The sequence below is a fragment of the Silurus meridionalis genome, chromosome 1 (assembly GCF_014805685.1).
Source record: "Silurus meridionalis isolate SWU-2019-XX chromosome 1, ASM1480568v1, whole genome shotgun sequence".
NCBI lineage: Eukaryota > Metazoa > Chordata > Actinopteri > Siluriformes > Siluridae > Silurus > Silurus meridionalis.
Window position 1 is genome coordinate 3193382 of NC_060884.1, and position 24790 is coordinate 3218171.

General features: G+C 37.7%; 4 protein-coding genes across 7 annotated transcripts; 2 read left to right on the forward strand and 2 right to left on the reverse strand.

Moving 5' to 3' along the window:
* Nucleotides 1-237: 237 nt before the first annotated feature.
* vps16 (VPS16 core subunit of CORVET and HOPS complexes) lies at nt 238-8841 on the reverse strand. Its single transcript, XM_046847725.1, has 22 exons — nt 8641-8841; nt 7705-7793; nt 6922-7013; nt 6704-6832; nt 6408-6552; nt 6206-6321; nt 5986-6108; nt 5559-5614; nt 5046-5230; nt 4849-4925; nt 4207-4338; nt 3843-4006; nt 3408-3516; nt 3012-3146; nt 2798-2906; nt 2461-2558; nt 2277-2381; nt 2110-2187; nt 1694-1863; nt 1014-1110; nt 829-932; nt 238-744 (listed from the first exon to the last, which is right to left on the reverse strand). Exons 1-22 carry the CDS (start codon nt 8688-8690, stop codon nt 600-602), a joined length of 2508 nt encoding a protein of 835 aa, XP_046703681.1. The 5' UTR covers nt 8691-8841; the 3' UTR covers nt 238-599.
* A 1645-nt stretch (nt 8842-10486) lies between these two features.
* Nucleotides 10487-16415, forward strand: LOC124384755 (protein boule-like). 4 transcript variants are annotated; one of them, XM_046847734.1, is made up of 11 exons: nt 10487-10837; nt 11896-12015; nt 12149-12240; nt 12335-12395; nt 12688-12763; nt 12858-13018; nt 13196-13279; nt 14098-14151; nt 14230-14361; nt 14458-14541; nt 14774-16415. In XM_046847734.1, exons 1-11 carry the CDS (start codon nt 10802-10804, stop codon nt 14957-14959), a joined length of 1086 nt encoding a protein of 361 aa, XP_046703690.1. In that variant the 5' UTR covers nt 10487-10801; the 3' UTR covers nt 14960-16415. The 4 variants fall into 4 exon arrangements, with proteins under 4 accessions (XP_046703690.1, XP_046703682.1, XP_046703687.1 ...); XM_046847726.1 differs by having other exon boundaries at nt 10491-10837; nt 12855-13018; XM_046847731.1 differs by having other exon boundaries at nt 10493-10837; nt 12855-13018; nt 14461-14541.
* A 41-nt stretch (nt 16416-16456) lies between these two features.
* LOC124384794 (MOB-like protein phocein) lies at nt 16457-19607 on the reverse strand. The gene is made up of 8 exons (XM_046847739.1): nt 19501-19607; nt 18825-18887; nt 18550-18650; nt 18412-18454; nt 18212-18298; nt 17702-17781; nt 17451-17562; nt 16457-17217 (listed from the first exon to the last, which is right to left on the reverse strand). Exons 1-8 carry the CDS (start codon nt 19585-19587, stop codon nt 17086-17088), a joined length of 705 nt encoding a protein of 234 aa, XP_046703695.1. The 5' UTR covers nt 19588-19607; the 3' UTR covers nt 16457-17085.
* A 2043-nt stretch (nt 19608-21650) lies between these two features.
* On the forward strand, nt 21651-23608 carry LOC124384806 (gamma-crystallin M2-like). The gene is made up of 3 exons (XM_046847743.1): nt 21651-21919; nt 22186-22428; nt 23266-23608. Exons 1-3 carry the CDS (start codon nt 21911-21913, stop codon nt 23539-23541), a joined length of 528 nt encoding a protein of 175 aa, XP_046703699.1. The 5' UTR covers nt 21651-21910; the 3' UTR covers nt 23542-23608.
* The last annotated feature ends 1182 nt before the right edge of the window (nt 23609-24790 follow it).

The following is a 24790-nucleotide window of genomic DNA, read 5'->3' on the forward strand; positions in this document are numbered from 1 at the left end:
ACAGTCAAATCTTTGCAAAGGTGCTTTAAATATGAGGATCGTGCCATTTTGATTACATGTGTTTTCACACAGAACTACCGGGTTTTTCTCCCAAAATGTTAATATACAGCCTATTATGATAATATTTTAAATTAAAATGTAAAAAAAAGAAGCTTTCAATAAATATTTTTGAATAAAAATAAAAATAATATTAATTATAATGATTACATGCTGAAATAATGAGCAGGAAAACATAAAAAACGAATCACGAGTTAAGTTTATTTAGGTGTCTAAACATAAAACAGTACATGAATTATTTTTTTACAGGCAGAAAGAACACGAGTTCAGAACACGAATAAAGCCGAGGAATAAGTCGTATTTGCATTAAGTACGAATATGAAGTAACTGCAGTTTCAGTAAAAGAAATGATAACAGATGGAATGAAAACAGCTCGAGGACGTGTTCACTGTTCCGAAGCTTCATTAAGTGCAATTTCTTCTACTGAAACTTCATCACACGTGCTCAGAGACCCTTTTACTGGTCAATACTGCGAGCAAACATGTGGAGAGCACTGATCTGATCACTATTCGGCAATGGGCAAAGTCATGTGATCTTCTGGTTCATTTTTTAGTGGCAGTGGTCTTGGCTCGGTTAAGGCGCTCTACCAGAGCACGGTCTGTGCCGGGGGAACAGTGAGACAGGACAGTGGTGATCTCTCCCTCGTTCCTCCTTTCAATAGCTGCATCTGCTGCCCCTTCCAAATCGCTGAAATAAAATTCAATCAATCAAAATAAATGGAGAATCTGAAAGAAAAATAACGCATGTAATGTTGCTAAGAAAAATCGTTACCCGACTGCCAGATGGGCTTTGACCTTCTGCTCCGGTGTGACTTTCGACACGTATTTCTTGGCCTCGAATCTGTTGTTGCGTTTCACGCACACTTCAACAAAAGGCTGTAAATGAGACCAGAGTTCAGCAAACATCATAGGGCGGTTTACAACAACACACACAAAGTCTAGGTTTCTCTTTTTTACCATGTAGCCAATGGGTGATTTCTTGCTTTTGGCAAATTTCTCAAGCTCCTCCCAGTCTGCTTTATCAGCAAGCGCTGTCAGCTTAAGCCACCAATACCTGTGAGGAAACAACACTAATGTGACTTATCCATGTGACCCTCTCTCTCTCTCTCTCTCTCTCTCTCTCTATCTATCTATCTTTTACACAATTGATATAATCTCAACATAAAACAGTACATAAATTATTTTTTTACAGGCAGAAAGAACACGAGTTCAGAACACGAATAAAGCCGAGGAATAAGTCGTGACATGGCATCCTTGTATAAAGGGGCAGTGTTATACTATAATATTAAGTTAGGTGATGGGTAAATTTTAGAGAGAAGGAACAAAACATAACTCACCCTGTGTTAATCAACACTGAGCAAATACAATCAGTAACAAACTACAAATATCTTGGTATAATGCTGGACCACAAACTTAGACAGAGAATGTATTTCTTAAAGAAATTACTTTCCTTTAATAGCTATAGCAGAATGTATGTGTATATATATATATATATATATATATATATATATATACACACACACACATATTTATACATATGTCACCTGTGAAATTGAAACATCTGTGCGATTATCCTGCAAAAGTACATGGTAATTAATGTGTACCTAAATGTTTATTTGCCAATAACAGACATGTACCTCTTATCAGGCACTCTGAAGTCTTTGTAGAGCTGCTCGGCCTGCTTATGGAGACCCAGAGATAGCAGGGTGCACAGAGTGTCATGCAGAGAGAAACCCAGGAGACACTCGCCTTTATCCTCCTCCAGCTTCTTCTGGAAACGCAGCAGACGCATTTCCTCCTCTGTGGCCTAAACAACAACAACAACAAAACAAGAGGCCAATTATATAATGTATATGATATAAATATGTAACAGTATATGATATATAAAACAATACAGATGGTCCCCGTTATGCCACATATATATATGTATATATATATATTTTTTTTTTGCACTAAATGGTGCACATGTGCACTTAGTTTTGTTAGTATACCGTTCCTTCTGTTCATTTATGTTATCTGATGTAGCACCTTGTATTCATCCTGTATTCCTTACCTTGGCAGCAAATTCATTCTTGGCCTTGTTGTACTCGTCTACAGCACTTTGTAACGAAGCAATTCGAGCCTCCAGCCTCTGTGATATTTACACACAGACACTGGATTAATTCAATCGCAGAACCAAAATCTCTTACAGAGATCCCATAGTCTTTTTTAAAATCCTACTTTTTCTTTATAACTGGCTTTCACGTGGAAATTGCCCAATTCCTGGTGATCATCATCTTGATTGAAAAGATCCTTCAGCGTATCCTGTTCCTGATGCTTACAGAACTGAAACACATATGAGGAAGTGAAATGCAGAAATCCACACCATGTTGAATACTAACGCACGGTAAAGCGTGAATGGTACCTGTCTATAGAGGCTGAGGGCAACGGGCTGATTCCTAAGGGTCATGAAGAAGTCTCCTCTGTTCATCTCATTCTTTAAGTACGTCACCACTGTATACACTGTGATAGGAAAATTGAGCCTTTTGTTATTAAAAAAAAAAAAAAACACAAAACACAATGTCCTCTGCCTTTAGACCTTCAAGTGGCAGAAAATACATAATAGCCCTGACAAAGCATCAGCACTGGAGACTCCATATTGCTTCCTCTTTTCGAAGAAAACTTTACCAAAAAAATGACTGTACATTTTTCGTGTGTGTGTGTGTGTGTGTGTGTGTGTGTGTGTGTGTGTGTGTGTATACCAAGGTCAGTATCTCCACTCTCGATGGCTTTGCTGAGTGCTAACTGGCTCCTCTTCATCCTGAGCAGCAGAGGAACCTGCTCACCAGATCGAGGCTCGAACTCCAGCAGCTGAGAAATTGAAGAAGAGAGAAATGGAAAAAAGAACAGCAGTGAGGACTAAAGAACGAATGCAGAAAGTCAAAGTGACACGACCTTGTGCGCGTTTGCGTTTACCTTTATGGCGAGTTCGGTGCGACCGCACTCGTAGGCTTTATTTGCGATTTCGGAGTAGGAGATTCCAGCGGCGTCACCCAGCTTTAAACTGATGGTCTTTGCAATGATCTCATCAGCCTCCTCTTTCTGCTGCACCTACACACACACACACACACACACACACACACACACACACACACACACAAACACACACACACATGAACTGTCTCAATCAATTCCACTCCTACAACAGCTTATGCTCTCTCTATAACCTTTCTAACGGTGTGATTTACTGGTGATGGAAACACACTAATAAGTGAGTTAAAAGGAATAGAAATAAATTGAGAAGCTACCAAGGGTGGTTAAGGGGAGCCACAGTCACCCCTGCCTTAGTGTGGTTCAGCCTCTACAGCATACCTTGCAGCAGGCCCAGTGTTTGAGCACACGACTCACACCCTGGTACTCAGGAGTTTTCAGATAGCGACAGATCTCGATGGCCAGAGGATACAACTTGCGATATACCAATCTAAGAAAGAAAAAAAAGAAGGGGGAAAGACAGAGGAAGAAAGTGATCAAAATAGAAAAATTGGAATAATGACTTTCGATATCAATAACATATTTATTAATAACTGTTTCAATATTTATCCTATTGGTTGACCTTTTTTTTCGTCTCGTTCTCATTCCTGTTTGCTAGCTTAGTACATCCGTATTTTTAAAAACTATTTGCTTATTTTCTCGTTGTATTTGATACTTTTTCATCCTAGTGTAACAAAGCTTTTATAATAATAATAATAATAATAATGGTGATATTGATAATAATACACTGACAATTATGAACAGGTTTTGTCTCACCGGTCTGTGAGCACTTGAACAGTCATCTGTTTGAACTGAGTGTGTGTGAGCGGGATTCCCACGGTGTAATCTCTCACAGCGTTTAACACTCGCAGGTCTCGACACATGGTGACAAACGGCTCGGGAGGAAAGTTACTCAGAAAACATTTCCCGAAGGAGGCTGCCTGTTGACAGAGTGAAGAAAAAATTATATTTATTAGTGTATTTGTATATATGTATATATATATATATATATATATATATATATATATATATATATATATATATATATATATATATATATATATAAAGGATTTATCTAGACATCAACAGCTTATGCATGTTAAACATGGAATAACATATCATACAGTATAATATTACTCACCCTCAGGAGTGTTTTTTGTGTCTCTGCCTCATGCTCATGTCCTGCTGCTTCCACACACTGCTTCACTGCCTCGCCCAACAAATTCTTATCCTTAATCTCCCTCAGATAGTCGTCTGCTTTCTGGCTCTCTTTCTACACATATAGACATAATATTTACACATTCTCATATTACACCTCCATCCTGAACAAAGTTGTCGTTTGCAACAAAGTACAGGTCGACCGATCTTATTTTACTGATACTGGTAGCTAGGTTGGATTGTACTTAGCAATAACCAATTAATCAACCAAAAGTTTTTTTAAATAGATACTGAATAAAAAACAAAGAGAACAAATAGTACTGAACTTTATTACCAAAAGAAAAAACACAGTACTGAAATTGGGCTAAACGAAATAAATATAAATATATTAATTAACAAATATAAATCTATAATTAATCAATTGTAAATATTACAATATAGCGCACGTAAAAAAAAACATAATGTGCTGTCAGTGATTCGCCTCTAGAGGCCGCTCTCGTAATGACAGAGGACTGATAAACCTGATAGCTGATAATTCCATCAATCAAAAAAACACACACACAAAAAAAAAACATCATGAATAATAAAATAATAATAATACCATTAATATTCACCACACTCCCACCTCATATTCTTTGTGAGCCTCCAGCAGCAGTGCTCCAGGAGCCATTGAGGCGATCTTAAAGATTTCTTCACAGGCATCTACCAAACAAGGCAAAATTTATGTGTATTATTTGTACCCTAATTACAAAAACTGTGCATAATTGCATGTGTGTGTGTGTGTGTGTGTGTGTGTGTGTGTGTGTGTGTGTGTGTTTCAACCTGGCACCTCCTGCAAAAGTTCATGATTAATAGCGTTGATGATTCGAACACTGTCGAGCTCTGGGACCAGAATGGAGTCGTCTTCAAGGTGGTATGGGATGGTGTCTTTACACACTCCTACTACTAGCAAGTACCGATCCCACATGATCACCACTGAGGGCTGCTGACTTTTAGGCCTGCGACACCTTCAGAGAAATAAATCGAGAAAACAAAATTATATATAATTTATATGCATATAATGTATGCACATGGTGTCTGGTGTCTGTTGGGGTCAATCGCATGTGTAATAAATCATTTGAAAACAAATCATGAAAAGGTTTTGGATTTGTTAAGGGCAAATTGATGATGTAGATAAAATAACCTTCATGTTTCTGTCCAAACACCAACTTTTTTTGCTTGCCGAAATATTAAAGAGTGGCATCTTAAGTGTTTTCCCAGACCACCACAGATATTTAGATATACAGATTATATAGAAATCCAACACACTTCATAAAAAAACTTTTTTTAACTTACCATGCCATCTGTCTGGGTGGATTTCTGACTTTGGTCTCAACTTCACTGAGTTTTTCCTGCAGGTATAAATGTTAAGTGAGTTTTCTGACCTTTACAGCAACAAAAAGTCAAAGGAATCGGTGAAATGTGTGTTATTTCACTAGGTGGCGTGACTGTGAGGTACGAGGTGGTGTGAAACAATTTAGAGACTAGCTTTGTAACAGGCTAACAGATAGCACACTCCTTCTCTCGTCATTCACGGAGATGCAAGCCAATCCTGGGTGTCTGTGAGCTCAGGTATGTGGAAGAGGGCAGATAGCACTTGTGTGAAAAAGATCTCTCTGGTTCAAATACTCTTTTGGGGACTACTTCCTGTAATACAAGCGACGTGTCGTACATTCTGCATGTATATTAAGCAATATAGCTGAGTACTATATTCAATACGTACCCTCAGGTTAGTGGAACCCATCCAAACATGGCCCGAGTCAGTAAACAGTGCCAGGTACTTATAGCTGAATGACACACACATGTGTACTATACTGTTGGCTTGAGAAGAGAGGCCTGGAGGGCTCTGAAACACACACACATAAGTCAGCACTTATAAATTGTCTTCTGCATTTACTATAAACTGATATGAGAGTGTGTTTATGTGTGTAGCAGCTCCTAACCACAGCAGTGCAGGCGCCATAATCCAGAATATAAATATCAGCACCATTTGCCACCAGGATTTTACTTTGTCTGTCTTGGGTAAGCACTGCCCAGCAAGATGGCGCCCCCTGGAGACCTGGAGTATAACCATTAATAGAATAATTTTCAAGATTTAAGATATGCTAAAGAAATAAAATATAAAAAGAATAAAAGGGTGCTCACCTGGTACCTCAGGTAACCTTTTTAGCTTCAGATCATCAATATTAGTTGCCAGCGTAAACCGGGATGCTCCTGTTAGTATAGCAACTCCAGTTCCATAGGGCGAATGGAAGACCTTGGCCTCCACAACCTGGCTTTGTCCCACCTCCTAGTTGCAGAGAGAATTAGAAATTAGATGTATTTTCACTCTAATTTCACCTCGACGTAAAAAATAACACATTGGCTAATCGTCGGCACATGGACTGATACGTGTGAAATCATCCTGAGACAAAGCACAAGGGTGGTTTGTCAGATCTTACATTGCCCATGCTGAAGTGTCTCTTAAAATCACCAAAAAGGTCGTAGATGAGAACGGTGCCATCTTCCTGAATGCACAGGAGATCGTCACACACCGTCCAGCCCAGCTGTTTCACCACACCACTCTTCCACTGCACAAACACAACACAAACACGTTAATCAAACCTGCTCCTGCAAACACTTAATCTCACTTCCCAATTATTTGTCACGTGGTATTTACCGGAAAGCTGGCAAGAGTTCCTCCAGAAGAAGAATAGATCTCTAACTGGGGCCGGGCGTTGGGAGAGCGGCGCTGAGGCTCCCTCAGAAGAGCTGAGACAGATATAAGACAGGTCGTCATCAGAATTGTGAAGTGGTTAAGATGTTGGACTTCTGATCGGAAGGTCATGAGATCATATCCCAGCCTAACCAAGTTGCCATTGCTGGACCCTTAAACCTTAACTGCTTAGGTGCATGGCTATTGATGTTTTTAACATTTATAAATTTATAAGTCGATTGAAATAAGGGGGCCTTTTTTTGCCCCACATAAAGCTTTTTTGAACAGTTTTTCATCATAAATGTCTATCTGACCAATAATATTGTATTCATATCACACAAAATGCAAATAATATAACAAGAAGCTTGTGAAAGCTCAGGAGTCTTGTCTGAGTGCTAACTTGAATTTAATAGGTTTTATTTAGCATAAAAATAATGTTCATTTGGATTTGATGTGTTCTATGGTGGAAGTAAAAAAACCTCTATGGCTCTTATAAAGACACAAATAGTATTGCACATAATAAACATTAATCAACGAACAATGTTACAGACAAAAGGAGCTTAGACTGTGATGTACAATTATACACATACATAAAACAATAAAGCTGACCTAACATGATTTGTCTTGAGGATGTAAAATGGATCAGTAATCTCATCGTGATTTGTTGACGATAAAAAAATGAATATAAGAATTGTCAATTAAATAAAAATCTAATAAAGAAAAGCAGCTCCAGTGTCCATAACTTACCGATTGGCCCACCGTATGGAGCTGCAGCTATCAAACAGTCTCTGAGACCATCCTTCAGATTCCAGCCCATCTCATACAGCTCAAACTTCCTGTTAATTGTGCAAAAGAAATTAAAATCATTGCAAAGATAAATAATATGAAGAACTTTTATCATGCACAACAGAAAGGACTTTATGTGTATAGACAAGAATTCAATCAACATCAAAGAAGACAACAAATACACCAAAATAATAAGATGCACTACATAGTAATAATTTGAAATATGTGTAAATGCCAGGTTTATACAAGAACATGTTTTATATTCTACTGCATGACAGCAATGAAGCATCATCATCATCATCATCATCATTTGCATCAGCAGCATCGTCCCATTATTACAGGAAAATATATTTTTAATAATTATTGGTACACATTCTGTAATGATAAACAATGTTTTCTAACAAATTTATAATCGTAATAATTTTATCGTCTGATAAACTTCAACTTTTTTATTTGTCGTAATAACAAGCTACGATTCTTTGGTAATAACGAAATAATTTCCTCGTAATAAAGATATTAAATGAAATGCTGCTGGGGATTTTTACTTTCTTTCATTTTGCACATTATACCTGTGTACAGAATATTAATTATAATTAAAAAAAAAAAAAATTTTCCAATGACAAAGATTTGATCCACTCATTTATTTATTCGATCCAATTTATTTAAATCCAATTCCCTGCTGATCATGACGTCACCACCCCTGTCACATGACCGCCCAGAGTTCCATTACTTACCCAATGATCTGCACATTTTCAGCAGTAATTGTCCAAAGCAGTCATTTGCTTTGCTTTTACACGTTCGATCGAGTTTAAAAGCATTAACATTTCATGATACTTATTTGGTTATTTTGTTTTAAATGATAAATAATCTACTATAAACAGCTGTGTGTGATTTTACCTGTAAAAATTCTCCCCAAGAGGATTCCAGTTGGCGGTGACAAAAGCCATGTTTTTTCTTATAATCCGGAGTAGATCTGGATGATTCTGGATGATTTCCTTATCAGTTTGTGCGTTTAATTATGCTTATTTGTCGGATTTGTTGTTGACTTCCTCCTCCATTATGTTTTTCCTCATCTTCTTCTTCGCCTGTTATTCGGGATTTGATGTCATGCAGTAACACTGCGCATGTCTGCGCCCTCTGCTGGACGGAGTTGGGAATCAAACGAGACACAGCAACAGAATCAGAATCAGAATCAGGTTTATTGTCCAAGTGTGTTGACACACACAAGGAATTTGGTTCCAGCTGTTAGTTACTCTCAAAGTACAAACATAAATAAAAACTATACATTCAGCTTGGACTATACAAGACAAAACAGACAAGACAAGACAAAAACAGACTATACAAGACAATACAAACAACATTACAGAGGTTCAAGATATTTATCCAGCTGAATGTCTTAAATTTAAGTTTTACATACCTGTACGTTTTATAAACTAAAAATAGTTCTGCAATTATTGTAATATTTTCTTCCCTAGGATTATTTTGGAAAGAATTAGTTATATGTTCATTAAAAAAACTGGGATGTCTGACAGACATCTGTGCGTCTGATGTGTGTTTTTATTTCCACAAGGATTTTTTTTAAGTAAAAAATAATAATAATACATTATACTATTAAAATAAGTAGGCTTCTTAATCTTTAATCATTTCTAAATGATTTTAAATATAATGATTTTATATAAACTTAGGAAATGGATGGTAAAATGGAAAATATGGTGGCATTGAAATATAATAAATAGATAAACAAACAAAAAAAAATAAAAGATACATAAAATAAAATGCATAAAATAATAGTATAAGATAAACCCTAATGGCCCACTCTTCTGTCCATTATGTACTATTTTATCTGATTTCCCTTATCTGAGTGGTCTTACATAGTAGAGCAGCTGCTCTCTGTAGAGATCCCAGTTATCTACATGAAGATACTGAGCAGCTCAAGAACCATGAGGATGGATTTGGACTGTAATTGATATTAATCGCCTGCTACAATGGCTTGGGAATGAAATTTGTATGCACAGCATTTGAGGACCAATCACAGAACAGTACACCTCATTATGGAACTGTAATAAATGCACATTTGGTGTCACCCAGTTGAGGATGGATTCCCTTTTGAATCAGTTATTAGTGGTGGACAGTAACCGAGTAAATGTACAGTCAAAACGTGACCTACGACCACTCGACTAATGACATTTCGGAGATTCGACGGTCAAAAAAAAAAAATTTTTTGAAAAATTAAAAAAAAGAACGTATAAACCTTCTCGACTAATGGCGTGATAACGACCCGTATCTATGTCGTAAATTGGCGTCTACCTATAATTTGTTACTGCACTTAACTAGTGTTTTCGTGTATCTGCTCTTTATTGAAGTTATTTTCATTCAAGGAGACGTTTACTTGAACTTCACTACAATTCAAAGTCAAATATCTCACTTTTAACTCAAATACATTTAACAAAATCAATTGATCAGTGGATAAAAACATACATATAGGCACTAAACTTATAAAATTATACTTTATAAACTATTTATGCCTGAAAATCTGCTTTGGGACAATGTCAATTATTAATAAAGCTATAAAAATGCAACTGAAGTGAATTTTTGCCCATTAAAACGACATAAAACAAACCAAACAATTTGTTTTTCTGTTTGGAGACATAATAATCACTTTTCCCGCGTTGAGAAACATGGAAGAGTCCATTCTGGATTTAAAATGGGGGTAACCAATTTGTCCTAAAGCGTCACAAATAACGCATGGTTTCGAATTGTATGATTTTTCTCTTATAAATACAAATAAATCTGACCTAATTTTATTGATTGGTTTGTTTTCCGAACCGAGGGCCTGTTGCGTATTTTAGATTATTACTTCGACCCCTTTGACTTGTTGCATGTAAAGTACCTCAGCCTCGGCGTTTTTTTTCTTCGCTTTTTATTTTTCTCCCTCCCGTGTTTTATACAAGACATTTTTTTACAGAGGGAAGACATTTTCCTCTTAGACGAGTCTTGTATTAGATATTACTATTTTATTTGGATTTACACTGTATTTTTCTGGTCAAACATCCACCCCATGTCAAGCCTGAGAGAGATGGAGAGCGACGCGGGTGTAAGTCCCAGTGCTAAGCTAACTTCGAACCTGCTCACACTGCGCGCGAGCTATTTAAGCGTTAGCTATTTTTTTTTTAAATTAGTTTAAATATCGCGTGCGCGACCGTTACTTTGTAACCGTTTCTTTTGTAACGGTCAACTAGCGATAATGTTGCGCCTGGTATCGAATTATCGCTTCACCGCGGTGGGTTTTGTCACGATTTTTTACATGAACTATCATTTTCTGTTAGCAAATTATTACGTCTGCAATTATTTTCCTAAATTGTTAAAATATATATAATCGAGTGAATCGACACAATTTACAATCGAGTAAATCCACACTTTGGACAGTAAGGTTAGAAGAGTAATTCGGTTTTTTTGTGTTTTTTTTAGCATAAAGAATAATCAATTATAGCATTAAGAAAATTGAAGTAACAGTTTTTTTGTTGCAAGTGTCATTTACAGACTTAATCCTAATACATATATACTGACTTATGTTTTAATATACTTTTTTCGTTAATATGTGTTAATGTTTTAACGATTCCCAATAGTCTATACTCTTCATCTGTATTGAGGCCTTCAGAATTAACAGTAGCTTCAAATCCATGACAATGCCTGCCTTTCTAGCAGGTGTGCAATAACTTCAACATTTTCACACCCTTTAATTGCATGTTCAGAGTTTGCAAACCGCATTTGTAGCAAACTGCGCAATTATAAATATATTAGTGTAGATTTAACAGCCATTATTTCCATTATTATTAGGAAAGTTCAGTCAAAGCCCAGAAAAAAACGTACTTGTTTTTTTACATACTTGTTATTCACAACAACTTTCCGGTGTGTAGCGTGAAGACCCGGTGAAGATAGATGCCAAGCAGACAGACGCTGAATTTGCATAAAGCATCAATATTTGTACATTTAGAACAGATAAAAATGTGATTGAGTTGCGATTGATCGTAAGTTAACTCACGGCAATTGTGCGATTAATCGTGAATAAATATATAAATCGATTGACAGCCTATATTTACATGTATATATGTATTTGAGCTCATTTTTTAACTAATTTCTCTGTGTAATCAGACCCAGACCAGTTCTAATTCAGTGAGTCCGACACCTCCAGTACTGACCCATGCTGACCCGGATATCCACTTCGGCACAGTTATTCCAAACCGCATCTTTGTTGGAGGGATTGATGCCAAAGTAAGTGTGTGTACCGTACGGTATGGATTACCATATTTCTCATTGTGATATCTGAAATGTTTATGCATAGATGTTTCTTTGATAAAGAGAATTAATCTCTTTGACTTGTGTACGTGTGTGTGTGTGTGTTTAGACTAATGAGAACGATCTCAGGCGTTTTTTTTCCCATTATGGGACAGTTAAGGAAGTGAAGATTGTTGTTGATCGTGCTGGAATGTCCAAGGGGTAGGTGCATTCTGATTGTTTCAGTATGTGAGTTTTAAACCCTTTCTTTTACTATCTCTATATCTTATTTACTTTGTGTGTTTTTTCCCTGTAGGTATGGATTTGTGACTTTTGGGACTCCAGAGGATGCACAGAAAATTCTTCATGAAGCAAGTGTATGTTCTGAATATGAATATATTTGTTATGTTTAGGGTTTTTAATTTTCTTTTAATCTATGTATAGATTGGATGTACATGATAATGAATATGATATGAATGAAAAGGAATGTGCATTATGTGGGTTAGTTCATGCCAAAGTTTTCAATAAGACTTTTAATGTGAATCTTTTAGGTTAAATGATCCTGTAATTTATTTAGAGATAATTAGGTAGTGTCATATTTAGTCATTTCTTGTTCTATATAAGTGAATCATTTGAATTAGTCTTTCTTTTTCTCTTTGTCTTTCTCAGACTAATAGACTGTGTTATCGGGATAAGAGGCTGAACATCGGACAGGCCGTCCGAAAGCAGCAAGTGGCCACGCGCTGTATGAATAAGTCATCGCATCCCATGCATGAATAATCACAATATAATACAAGTCGTAACAGGATGTCGTATGGTCCTGTGTGTTTTTAAAGCAGGTGGTTACACCGTGGCAGGTTCCAGCCCTCCTCTGGTTCTGCCAGCACCATTTGGTGCTATGCACATGACCACGCCCACTGGATATCCCTACACCTACTACAATGGAGTGGCCTATTTCCACAACCCAGAGCCGAATACACACCCATCACACTGGCCTGCTGTGAGTTTAGCACACACTCACATTGCACTCAGGGTCAAACAGAAACACATCTTTTATACATGTAAACTTACACATGGCATTAAATCAAATTCCTGCAAATTCATTGCTTCAAATTTGCATATATTATGATATTTTGAATATTTGCAAATCAAATATTTTGCTGTTTGTGTTTATTAGTCTCACACAGTACCCGGATCTGCAGTCATGGTGGCTCACCCTTCTCCTCCCTTTTTTACTCCGCAGGCCTACCACCAACACCAGGTCAGCATGCACAGAACACATAAACATCAGGAGAGAATATGTTAGATCTTATAAATACTTGATTCTGATATTTTATTTAATGAGCGGTTCTGATCCAATTTTAAAATCGTAGCCAAACAGATTTTCTCTAAACAAACAAGTTGGAATTTATTGTCATTATGCGGTATGTCGAGACATACTGTACAAAGGAACAAAATGTCGTACCTCACAGGACCATGGTGCTACAGTTGTAAATATATATATATGAACAGACATGTTCACGTAGACATAAATCATGTATATAAATCAACATATTGCTATATACAAATACTCCGTTCAGGCATAACGTTATGACATTACAACATTATGAGTGGTGACGTAACAGTGGTGAACCAGCGACAGCGTCACGGCCGGCCGAGGCTCATTGATGCACGTGAGGAAGGAAGTCTGGCTTGTGTGGTCCGAATCAGCAGACGAGCTCCTGTAGCTCAAACTGCTGAAGAAGTTCATGCTGTTAATGCGCAACAGGTCAGGACTGTTTTGGCAGGAAAAGGGGGACCAACACAATATTAGGCAGGTGGTCATAAAGTTATGCCTGATCGGTGTATAAACCTTATATAAACATATACCCTATATAAAAATATAAAACCTATTTAAACATATAATCTCTATATACCTGCATATAAATGTACAATGTTAACTTACTTATTAAATCTGACTATTCACATTTTCACAATTTAACAAAACATAAAAATAATTATTATGTAAATATCTGCAATGAATATTATTTAATAAGAAGAGAGGAAATGCAATAAGCTTCATCCCTCTCTTTCTCTCAGGGGCCTTCTCAGTGTGTGAACGGACCGGTGCCATGGGCTTTTCCTCATGTAGAGGTGTGTGCTGTTGCAGACATACTGCAATCAGTTAGTGTGTCACTGATCAGTCATCAGTCATGTGTGTGTGTGTTTTAGTCCCCTGTTCCTTCAACCTCGAGTCCTTTGCTATATGTCCAGCCTGCTGAAATGATGTATCACACAGCGGATCCAATGGAAAACGGATGTGCTCAGTCAGGTGTTCCTCCGATGGAAGCTGGTGTTCCTGAGGTGACTATACACACTTTTTAGGATCTTTACTAATTTATAGATTTCTAGTCTAGAAATCTAGTGTGTACCGACTTAAAATGAGTGTGTGTTTGTAAGCAGGGGTATATGGATCATATGGCACAGCCACCATACCAGATTTGTTTGAGTCCACTAATTCTGGCTCAGGGTGATGGAGTGAAGGTAAGCCTGCTATATAGTCTTTTATATATATATGTATATATATAAGTGCTTTATAGCATCCTATAAAGCACTTTCACCTTACGCAGGCTTCATCTGAGAGATTGACCAGGAATGTGCAATAAAAACCAACAAAAGTCATTGTTGATATTTTGCAAATAATTACCTTTTTAATGGACGTGTACATTTTGGCAAGTTCTGGAAAAAGCATGATGTCAGTCTTTCTTCTCATCAGGAGCCGAAGTTCCATACAGTGATACGGTCCTTCTCTCACTCTGCCTTCCATCTGAGACCCAGATACAACCGTGGCCCTCATTACAAACACCTGCGTAGAGACTACCGACCTGATCTTCAGACCTCGCCGCCACCTCCTCCTCCTCCTCCTATTTCATCCTCACCCATGCAGGATGCACTGAAATAAAAGGGTTTGGTCTGCTTCCTCACCCCACAGTTCAGTACACACCTGTCAAGCCAGCTACCTGTAACACAACACACACCCCACCAGACAAAAGCGACAAGCATCGTCAGAACGAAACAAAAAATCTCTAAATACGTGCACGTAATAAAATTTAAACTACACCTAATTATTTAGAAGCTACAAAATCTCTACACAAAATCCATTTGTTTGATGAGGACAAAAGAACAAGAAATAAATGTGATTATACAAACACGTTACCAGATCTAAAACGTAACTTCAGGATTATAGACAAATAGAAATGTGTGTAAATCAGATGACAAAACTACAGACAAGATGTTTACATAAACTTGTTTGAGGACAACCCCCACCCCACCCCCTTCTACTCATCTTATTAATATATAAATGCAGTAAACTTTATATAACAAACTGAACTTTTACAGGGTCTGTTTTCGTCCCATTTTACATTCTAAATAAGAATGAAACGGTAATAATTTTAACGTTTTTTTTTTTTGTTTGTTTGTTTTTTGTTTTTTTATCTGTTGATGCATTTAAATATATTATATGGATATAAACCCAGACTACATATTTACTGTTTTTACGTTTAAGATTTGTACTCGTATCGTACACTCTTGTTTATCATGCCAATGACTCTGGATTTATATTCAGAAATTTTGAAATTGCCCAGAAAAAACAACTTTCAAGATTGCGTTCAAGATTTAATTAGCACGGATGCAGGCATATTGTCATAAGACAATAAGTATCATTTTAATGCCGTTAAAAAAAAAACAACAACAAACATGAAACACAAGTGCGAATGTTCCGGGTGACACTACGTGTATCGCTACGTGCCTTCGATTTCTTGGATATTTCGTTACCGCGTTTACACTTTTATAACCGAACGAATGACGTCCATATGCTCAGTGTATTAGTTTTTTTTTTTTTTTTGTAGCAACTTGCTCAACATGAAAGCTTCTATTTACGTACAGTGTAACGCTGTGACGGTGCGCCAGCGATCAGCTCACTCAACCAGCCACATTTATTTATTTATTTAAACATATCGATATCAGCAGTATGTTTGAGTCAGTCATAGTTAACATGAGACACACGTTTTCCCACATACCGATTTTTCTCCATGCAAGTGTTTGGCTTGAAGTTGTGTTTCTGTAAATAGTTTTCAGTACATGCTATTCGGTGCACATTTATTATTTTGTGCGGAAGTGACATTTGTCCAAATTCTTTTTTCGCGTTCGAACAGTGTTGTAGGTGGTTGTTGAGGAACCCTGAAAATAATACAGAAAAAATAAATCTGCTATTACAAGGGGGATTTATGGTCGTCATGTACACCGTTCTTTTGTTACGAGTTCAACGTCTACATTACGAGACGTATACGTTTCTTGCAAATGTGTAAACTGTTTTTGAAAACTGCTGTTGGTCAATAAATAAAACACAGTGAATTTGAGAAATTGTCCCATAAATATTTTCAACCACACAAACAACAGCTCTGTACACTTGTTTATTAGTTATTTATTTACATACATATGTAAATGATAGTTTTATAGAAACCCAAATGTCACCAAAAAATAAATTGAGGATGGTCAAAGCTGTGAATATTTGAAACTTGAGATCAGGACATTAGCAATAACTTAAGCAAGAATAAAGAATAAAAGCGAGACGTCGCTTATAAAGTTTGGCATATCATTTCTTTTTAAAGATCATGTGGTAACCATGGTTACCCTGTTTTTTTTTTTTTTTTTAATTCTCATGACACTAAAGCGACCCTGGTAGTGTTGTAGCTCGACTGATGCTCCAGTCGTGTGCGTGTGTATCAGCCAGCTGATTTCTGTGAAGCTCTCATAAGAAACCTCAAGAAGCAAATGAGGGATTTTGGCCTTTTCTCATGGAGTTCCTTGTTTGAGATGAACACAAAAATGCAAAAACGACGTGTTATACATGAGGCTGTGCATTTATACACGTGAGGTACTTTATGTTATTGATAAAAACCTGTTAACGGAAGACCTCACTTAAAGAATCCCAACACTGATATATGAAGGTGTTAGCCTTGATACAAAATGTTAACATTTTTGCGTGTTCTGTGTGTACTGTGCACGTGTGCGAGCGCGTGAGGGTCTTCAGGCATCGCTCTCGGCAGAGACAGCGTTCTGGACTTCCTCCTCCAGAATGGGCACGATGAGATTGTCCTTCGACATCAGGTTATATTTCATTACAAATTGAGTAAACCGGTGACACAGGAAGGTCTCATCCTGAACAAATAGACAAAAAAAGGTCAAGAAAATTTAGATTTTTATAATGTAGACTTTAGCCCTTGCGTTTCTAATCAGCAAAGGGGCACGTGACTGGGGACAAGCAGAATTCACGACCCAATCAGTTTTAATCTTCATCTTCACAACTACTTGTATATAAGCTTTAATTGAATCAGAGATAAATCAGGGTTAGAGTTAGGGCTACTTTACTTACAACCCATTATGCTGCTCACCTCATACTTGTCAAATATCTGGCGATGGTGAAAGTAAGCGTGGGAGAATATCCTGTAGATACGGCGGCAGACCGAACCCAGCTTCGCCACCGACGACTCCTTTATACTCACCCTGAAATGTTGTTATAACATCAGCAATTTATTTGATCAATATCAAATAATAACTTCACAGTTCTGCTCGTTTTTATACAAGTGCACCGGACACAAGTGTTGAGATGAGACATAATACTCCATATTTAAACGACGCTCACCGGCTGGGAAAGTACTTGTTGCTGTTCAGAAGACAGGCGGCGCCGTCCAGCGTGTGTCTGGTGTAGTCGATAGCGGGACACTGCGGACATGAACACACGATACCATCACACGCTTTCCAACAACGAAGCTCATTAACAATACAATACAATTGACCTCCAACCCCCTCACTGAAATGTGGTGTCAAATAAGACGTTTTTGCTTTGCTCTGATTGGACAGTAGGTTATTTATGTTCATATAGGCTGCAGGAGGCACAACGTCTTCCCACAGACAATGAAAAACGTAACACGCACGTGTTCTTTATGGAACGTTCTATCGCTTGCGTATCAAGAACCGAAATATGAGTTTGTACGAAAAGTGATGGTCACTATGGTATTACATTTCAAGCAAATGTGAATTGTGCACAAAGCAGATTCTACCATTTGGATTTTTATTGTAAATTCATATATACACACACACACACACACACACACACACACACACACACAAGAGAGTCTGACGAATACATTACCTCTTTAGGGGTTTTATGAGCAGCACACAGAAAGATCCACTGCTCTGTAGCGGTCATTTGTGTACACGTGTCAGGGTGGCATTCTCCCTGAGTAGGCATGCGCATAAACACCAGAGAGAGAGATGTTTTAAAGTCTTTTTCTAACACAGCATCAGTGGACAGAATACAGCAATGTGTGTGTTTGTGTGTCGTATTTCTACCTGCAATTTTACAGCGAGGCCGTTGAGTTCCAGACAAAACTGTCTATAAATAATAGAATACAACACATTTAGTCCTATAATTTCTATGAAAGTCAGCATTAGACCCTTACAACACCCCCTCCACACACACACACGAACCTCAGGTGCTCATATTTCCAAACGCCCTCGTCCTGGCCCTCAGGTGGCTCCAGGATCTTGTCGATGTTGGCGCAGTCCGAGCGAATGTTCTGCTGGATGTACTGCATAGAGAGAAAGAGAGAGTCGTTCTGGGCTCTTAAAGGAACTGCAATTTTTTTTTCCCTCAATATTGTAAATCATTTAATCCACAATTATAACAGTTGAATGACCAGCTGATTTGATATCTGGTTCTAAAATGGGATCTCTGGATGAAAACTGTGAAGCATAACGCTCACCTGTTGCACTGCCAGAGTGCTGTCCATCTCCTCGAAGGATTCATCAGGCCAGCTGTAATAATCCTGCCAATAGATTCACATCATACAGTTAACAAATGCTACAGATTTGATATCAACAATTGGTTTTATCCACTTTTTAACCAGAACCCAACCAGAACTTGGGTTTCAAACCTTCATGCTCTACACCAAAGGATCCTCTGAAGAAGTCAGAGCCAATGTAAGTAAAGTATTTCTATAACTGTTTTGAAAGCTCTAACTTCTATATAAACTCAATCACTGGTCAGTTACTGACTACAGACAAATGTGGATCTGGTTTTACCCTCAAAGTGCATTGTTTCTAAACATGATCAGCCCAATGAAAGTCGTGACTGCTGGGTCCACAAATAGCTAGCTGTCTAGACGCTAAAAATCCACCCACCCGTTTTCTCAACAAAACCCCTCCTTCTTTAGTTAGGATTGGCTCATATTTCCCAGCTCGCCTTCTGATTGGTCCAGCACGAGAGCCCGGAAAACGGGTAGGAAGAACGAAAGGAATAACAGGATCCGGTGGTTTAGGAAAAGATTGTTAGCTGACTTTAGCCAACTGGCTTTTCGGAAAAATCAGCATTTCTTCGATATGGATTAATTATCGCGGCTGCTTAACGCATATCGTAGAGGTTTCCACACACTACAGTACCTTCGCCTTGGTTCCTGGACGGTTCCTCCTAAGGACTGCTGTACCCTCCGCCATGACCATCTCGGCAACGCCCCGGAAGTGACGCATTCGCGCGGACTTCCGCGTTCCATTGCGTTAATGACGCCCTGTGTAGTTTTGGTTCACCTTAAATCCTTTGAGCTGTAAAACTCAAACACACACACACACACACACAAACATAAAATATAATTATAATCAGCATATAATGTATCATTAAAACTATAATCTGGTTTGTGAATATATAAATAATACAAACAATTATAATAAAAACACTTTTATCATCCCAAGTATGTTTAATGTAATTTTAAAAAAAAATAGAAAAACATGTGCAGTGGCTTTCAAAAGTGTAGAAACATCTAATCTTTTATGGTTTTTAAGACACATGAATGTTACAAACTCTGTAAAAGTCATAAACAAGTGTTGGACAGTGAATGCCAGATAGATTGTCTCTAACAGATGAACTTGTATAAAACAGGAGAAAGATGTGATCAGACTGCCTCACTCCCACAGTCAAACATGGAGTTGGTTAATGGTTTGGGGTTTGTTTTGGAGCAGGGAGGGTTAGAGACACTCCAGAAAGTAAAAGGAGACCTAAACCAACATAGCAACCATTCCACAATTCAACACCATGCAAATCCGTCTGGACTGCAGCTCAATGGAACGGACTTCACCGAACAACACAACACGATTACACATCTAAGCTCTGTAAGAGTCATTTAAATATGAAACAGCCGTCTGGAGTGTTTCCTATCATGGAGTGGCAGCACATTGAAATCTTAATAAACTGTTTAGAGATAAACTGGATCACAAGGTCAGAAAAAAGACGAATGAACACCTTGGGAAAGAATTGAACATTTGAAAAATGTACTGTCCGGATACCAAGAGTGTGTAAAACCTTTATTCATGCTAAGGGAGGATTTTTCAATTGATGAATGACTTAGTACACGTGTCTCCTCAAAAACAAAATGTCTCCTCCATTATTTGAATATTTATGCAAACATTATTAAATGCATCGATAATGTACAGGTAGTCTTTGATTATTCCATTATTGCAAAAAAACAAAAAACAAAACAGATAGCTATAGTGTTTTTCACCAGTTTAATTAAACTTTGTATGGTTTCACTTTTGTATAGCACTTTTTTTTAGATTTAGATTTATTCTCTCATGGAAAAAGTGTGTTCAAGGATCATATATTAGATGTCCGTCAAGATCTGAAGAGTGGAACTTATTATTAGATTAGATTCAAATCTGCTGTATGTATAATATATATTCGTACTCAAGCAAATGACACAGTGTGCAAATGTAAAATGAAAGGTAAAAATATCCCGTGATTATCAGGATTATCAGACAATAAAGAGATCATGTAGTAATTATATAGTAATGTCAACGACAAGAAACTAATAGTTTGAGAGTGCAAAAAGCAGCAATACCGAACAGTACGTTTTTTTACACATGGTTCAGAATGATACGTGTACGATTCAGTGTCTGAGTTCAGAAGACTGACAGGTGATGGACTGCACTGAGAAAATGTGTGTGTGTGTGTGTGTGTGTGTGTGTGTGTGTGTGTGTGTGTGTGTGTGTGTGTGTGTAAGGGGTCACCGGTGTTAATGTACAGTGTGAGGTGTCTTGGTAACATGACAAGGTGTACTTTTTGTCCTCTTTATGAAAAAAACGCTTGTTGCAATAATTGCAAAAATACCTTTATACGGGATTATACACTTTTATGTGTGCTGACATTCAGCTGTACATGGATATGAAATATATAATGCATGGTTTTATAGAATAATAATTATTATATTGTATTATATTTTACTTGTTATACTGAGTAGGAACTGTTACTGTGCTTTATCATGTTTATTCCTTATAAATGACCATAATGTTAGTCACTTCCTTTTCTAAATATCTGCTCAGAACTTCATATAAATAGAAGACTTGTTTTCATTTCAGTACTTTTCCACAGAAATGTCTTTCTTAAGATTGTTTCATGGAGTTTGTCTGACACACAGACAGCGAACACACACTCGGACCCATGCCCATTTTCCAGAAGCAGGCCTCATTGTTAAGCAATAATGATGACTTAAAGCTTTTGCAGCTGTAAACCTGGACGGCTTTTGATAGCGGATTATCAGCTAAAAGCCGATTTGATGGATGCTGAAAATAAAAAGGGAAAAAGGGAGGTTGAGCGAGCAATGTGCAGCTGTCAGTGTCATTTGGGCTGATGATTCAGGACTTTTTGCTCTATGGCCTGGATCAGAATCTTGGCAGAGTCTCAAAAGTAGCAAATCCAGTGCAACAATAAAAACTGATGATCCTACAAACCCATGGCGGAGGTTTATAAAACAGGCAAGGCCGGCCATGTTTTGGTTATCGCCTGAGGAACCACGCAACCAGGATGAGTAAGGTGAGAAAACACGAGACAGAACAACATCAGGATTGCATTTTTTAATGCATTGCAGCTCACATATTTTGGTTCATTGGTAGAACGAGAATCACATTAAGAACTTTCTATCTCTCAGGCACAGTTCTTGTGCTTTTAGAAACCCTGATTACTTTTGTTTTTCTTGGTTTGAATAAAACTTGATACACATAAAATTAAATTTCTTATATAACAAATCTGATCCTCATATGGTGGAATATGTACTCGTACCCTTCTTTCTCTGATCGCAGATCACATTTTACGAGGATAAGAACTTTCAGGGCCGCTCATACCAATGTGAGAGCGACTGCCCAGACATGCAGCCCCACTTCAGCCGCTGCAACTCCATCCGAGTGGACAGCGGATGCTGGGTTCTGTACGAGAAACCCAATTATGCAGGATACCAGTACGTACTGACCCGTGGAGAATATCCCGAATACCAACGCTGGATGGGCTACAATGACTCCATTCGTTCTTGCAGGACCTTCTCTTATGTAAGTGTGTGTGTTTGCACTGCAAAATAATATTCAAGCATGATAAATATGACTCATATTTTGATGTACATATGTTGCGGTGTGGAATTGCTTAATACTGAGGGTGTTGAAACCTGATGCTTTTGTATCTTTGTGTGTTTCCTTAATGCAAGAAAGTGAAGGCAGTGAACCTTAAAAACTAATTAAATGCAAATAATTATATATTTGTGCCTTATATTTAGAGGGTCAATGCGGTCTCTTTGCTGTAAGAAGGGAATTCTTGATTGTACAGTGTATTATATTTTCCAATGTATTTCCATTTTCTTAACCTCATTTACCTCATAATCACTTTCCATTAATCATAGTCGCTTATCTAGTGTACTACAAATTTTCTAAATTACTACATTATTATGTATAACGTATATAAATAATTAAAAATATTAAAAAAACAGCGAGACTGTCGATTACTGTGCAGAACTCTGGATTATGTTGATTATAGATTCAGTTCCAGACAGAAAGCCTTCATTTTATCTTCTTCTTCTTTGACTGCTCTGGTTAGGGATCTTTACAGTGGATCATTCGTCTCCATATCACTCTGTGCTCCACATTTGTCTCTTTTAAACCAACCACCTGTATATCTTCTCTCATTAAGTCCATAAACCTCCTCCTTGGCCTTCCTCTTTCTTTTCATCCTGCCTGGTGGCTCCATCCTCAGCATCTTCTATCTAGATACCCCATGTCCCTTCTCTGCAGTCATGACATCATTAGCTTTTTATACACCTATAACTCTAATATAACGCATAGCTATTGTGTATTACGTTGTGTAGAAGGTCCCTTTTCTTGCATTTCCTTTTCCAGAACCGCGGGGGGAAGTACCGCATGCGCATCTACGAGCGTCCTGACTTCCAGGGCCAGATGATGGAGTTCAGCGACGACTGCGAGTGTGTGCAAGATCGTTTCCGCCACAGGGACATCTACTCCTGCAACGTGATGGATGGCTACTGGACCCTGTTCGAACATCCCAGCTATAGGGGGCGCCAGTACTTTGTGCATCCCGGCGAGTACAGGAAGTTCAGCGATTGGGGTGCGGCATGTGCCACCACCGGCTCCTTCCGCAGGATAACCGAGTTTTAAATGACCCACGCTCTTTATGTCCATGTAATAAACCTCATAATGAAATAAAAGAGTACACATAAAGCAAGCTGACCTGGTTTCAGATCTCTCTGTAAAAACAAGGGTCTCAAATCGTTATTCTGTGCTTTTCACAAAGTCAAGTTCGCAAATAAATTCTAAAAGAATAGTTATATGAAGTAAATATTAAAGCCCATTCTTGAAATCATTTTCATTTATTTTATATAATTGTGTGTAATTTTCCTGACAATCACACACCTTGATGGTGTTTTGTTGTGTGCTGAGAACAAAATATTTTTTCAGCATGTTTGAAAAAAGAATTGCACAGCAGGATGAATTCTGCCAAATATCAAGATAATCCAAAAACCTGTCTGCCTCTGCCAAGAGGTTACAGTTCATCTTTGAACATCTGAATCAGAAGAGAAATGATTATGAAAACCTTATTAATCTGGAGTAAGAAGAATACAGACTATTGTGCTAAAATTGAGGTACAGCAGGTACAGTTTCTTTACTACGTCACAGATCCTTGGTTCCCTGGTCAGTCCTGATCTTGTGTTTCTGTTTGTATGTTTCACGTATTTTCCTCATTCCCAATGGTTTCCAGATTGTTTTAAAGCCTGACTCCTCTCAAGCTTTCTTCCTAATATCGTATCAAGTTTCCCACCTCACCACTACCATCTCCGGCTCGTTCAACAAGGACTAATTAATTAAGGTGAAATTTATATACATAATTTGTTTGTTTCAGTTTGAATTTAATTGTTTTGCACTGAGGTTTCATTCTACCATCCAAAAACATGCCAGTATGTCATTTGGTAATGCAAAATTGCCCCTAGGTGAGCAGAATCTCAGTCGCCCCACACCCCCCCCCGTGTTCCTAGGATACGCTGTGGGTCCACCTCGACTCTAAACAGGAGTCATTAATGCTTTGAGTCTGATTTACAGCACAAAACATCTCTGCCTCTGCCAGGAGGTTACACAATGGTCACCTCAGACATAGGGTACATCTATATCAGTACAAAATAGTGTGAAATGACAAAACCTCAATGTTTTTTTCAGTTTTTGTGTAAAAAAAAAAAAAGAAGACAATTTCACATACATTTTACAAGCAGAGGAATAATACATCTAGTAAAATATATATTTTTTTAAATGTCATAATTTTAAGCTGAAAATATGCTGGTTACTTTCTATACTTATGTTGGACTGTTTTGTTTTGTTTTTGTATAGAGGGCCAATCATTTAGTGGGTTGGACAA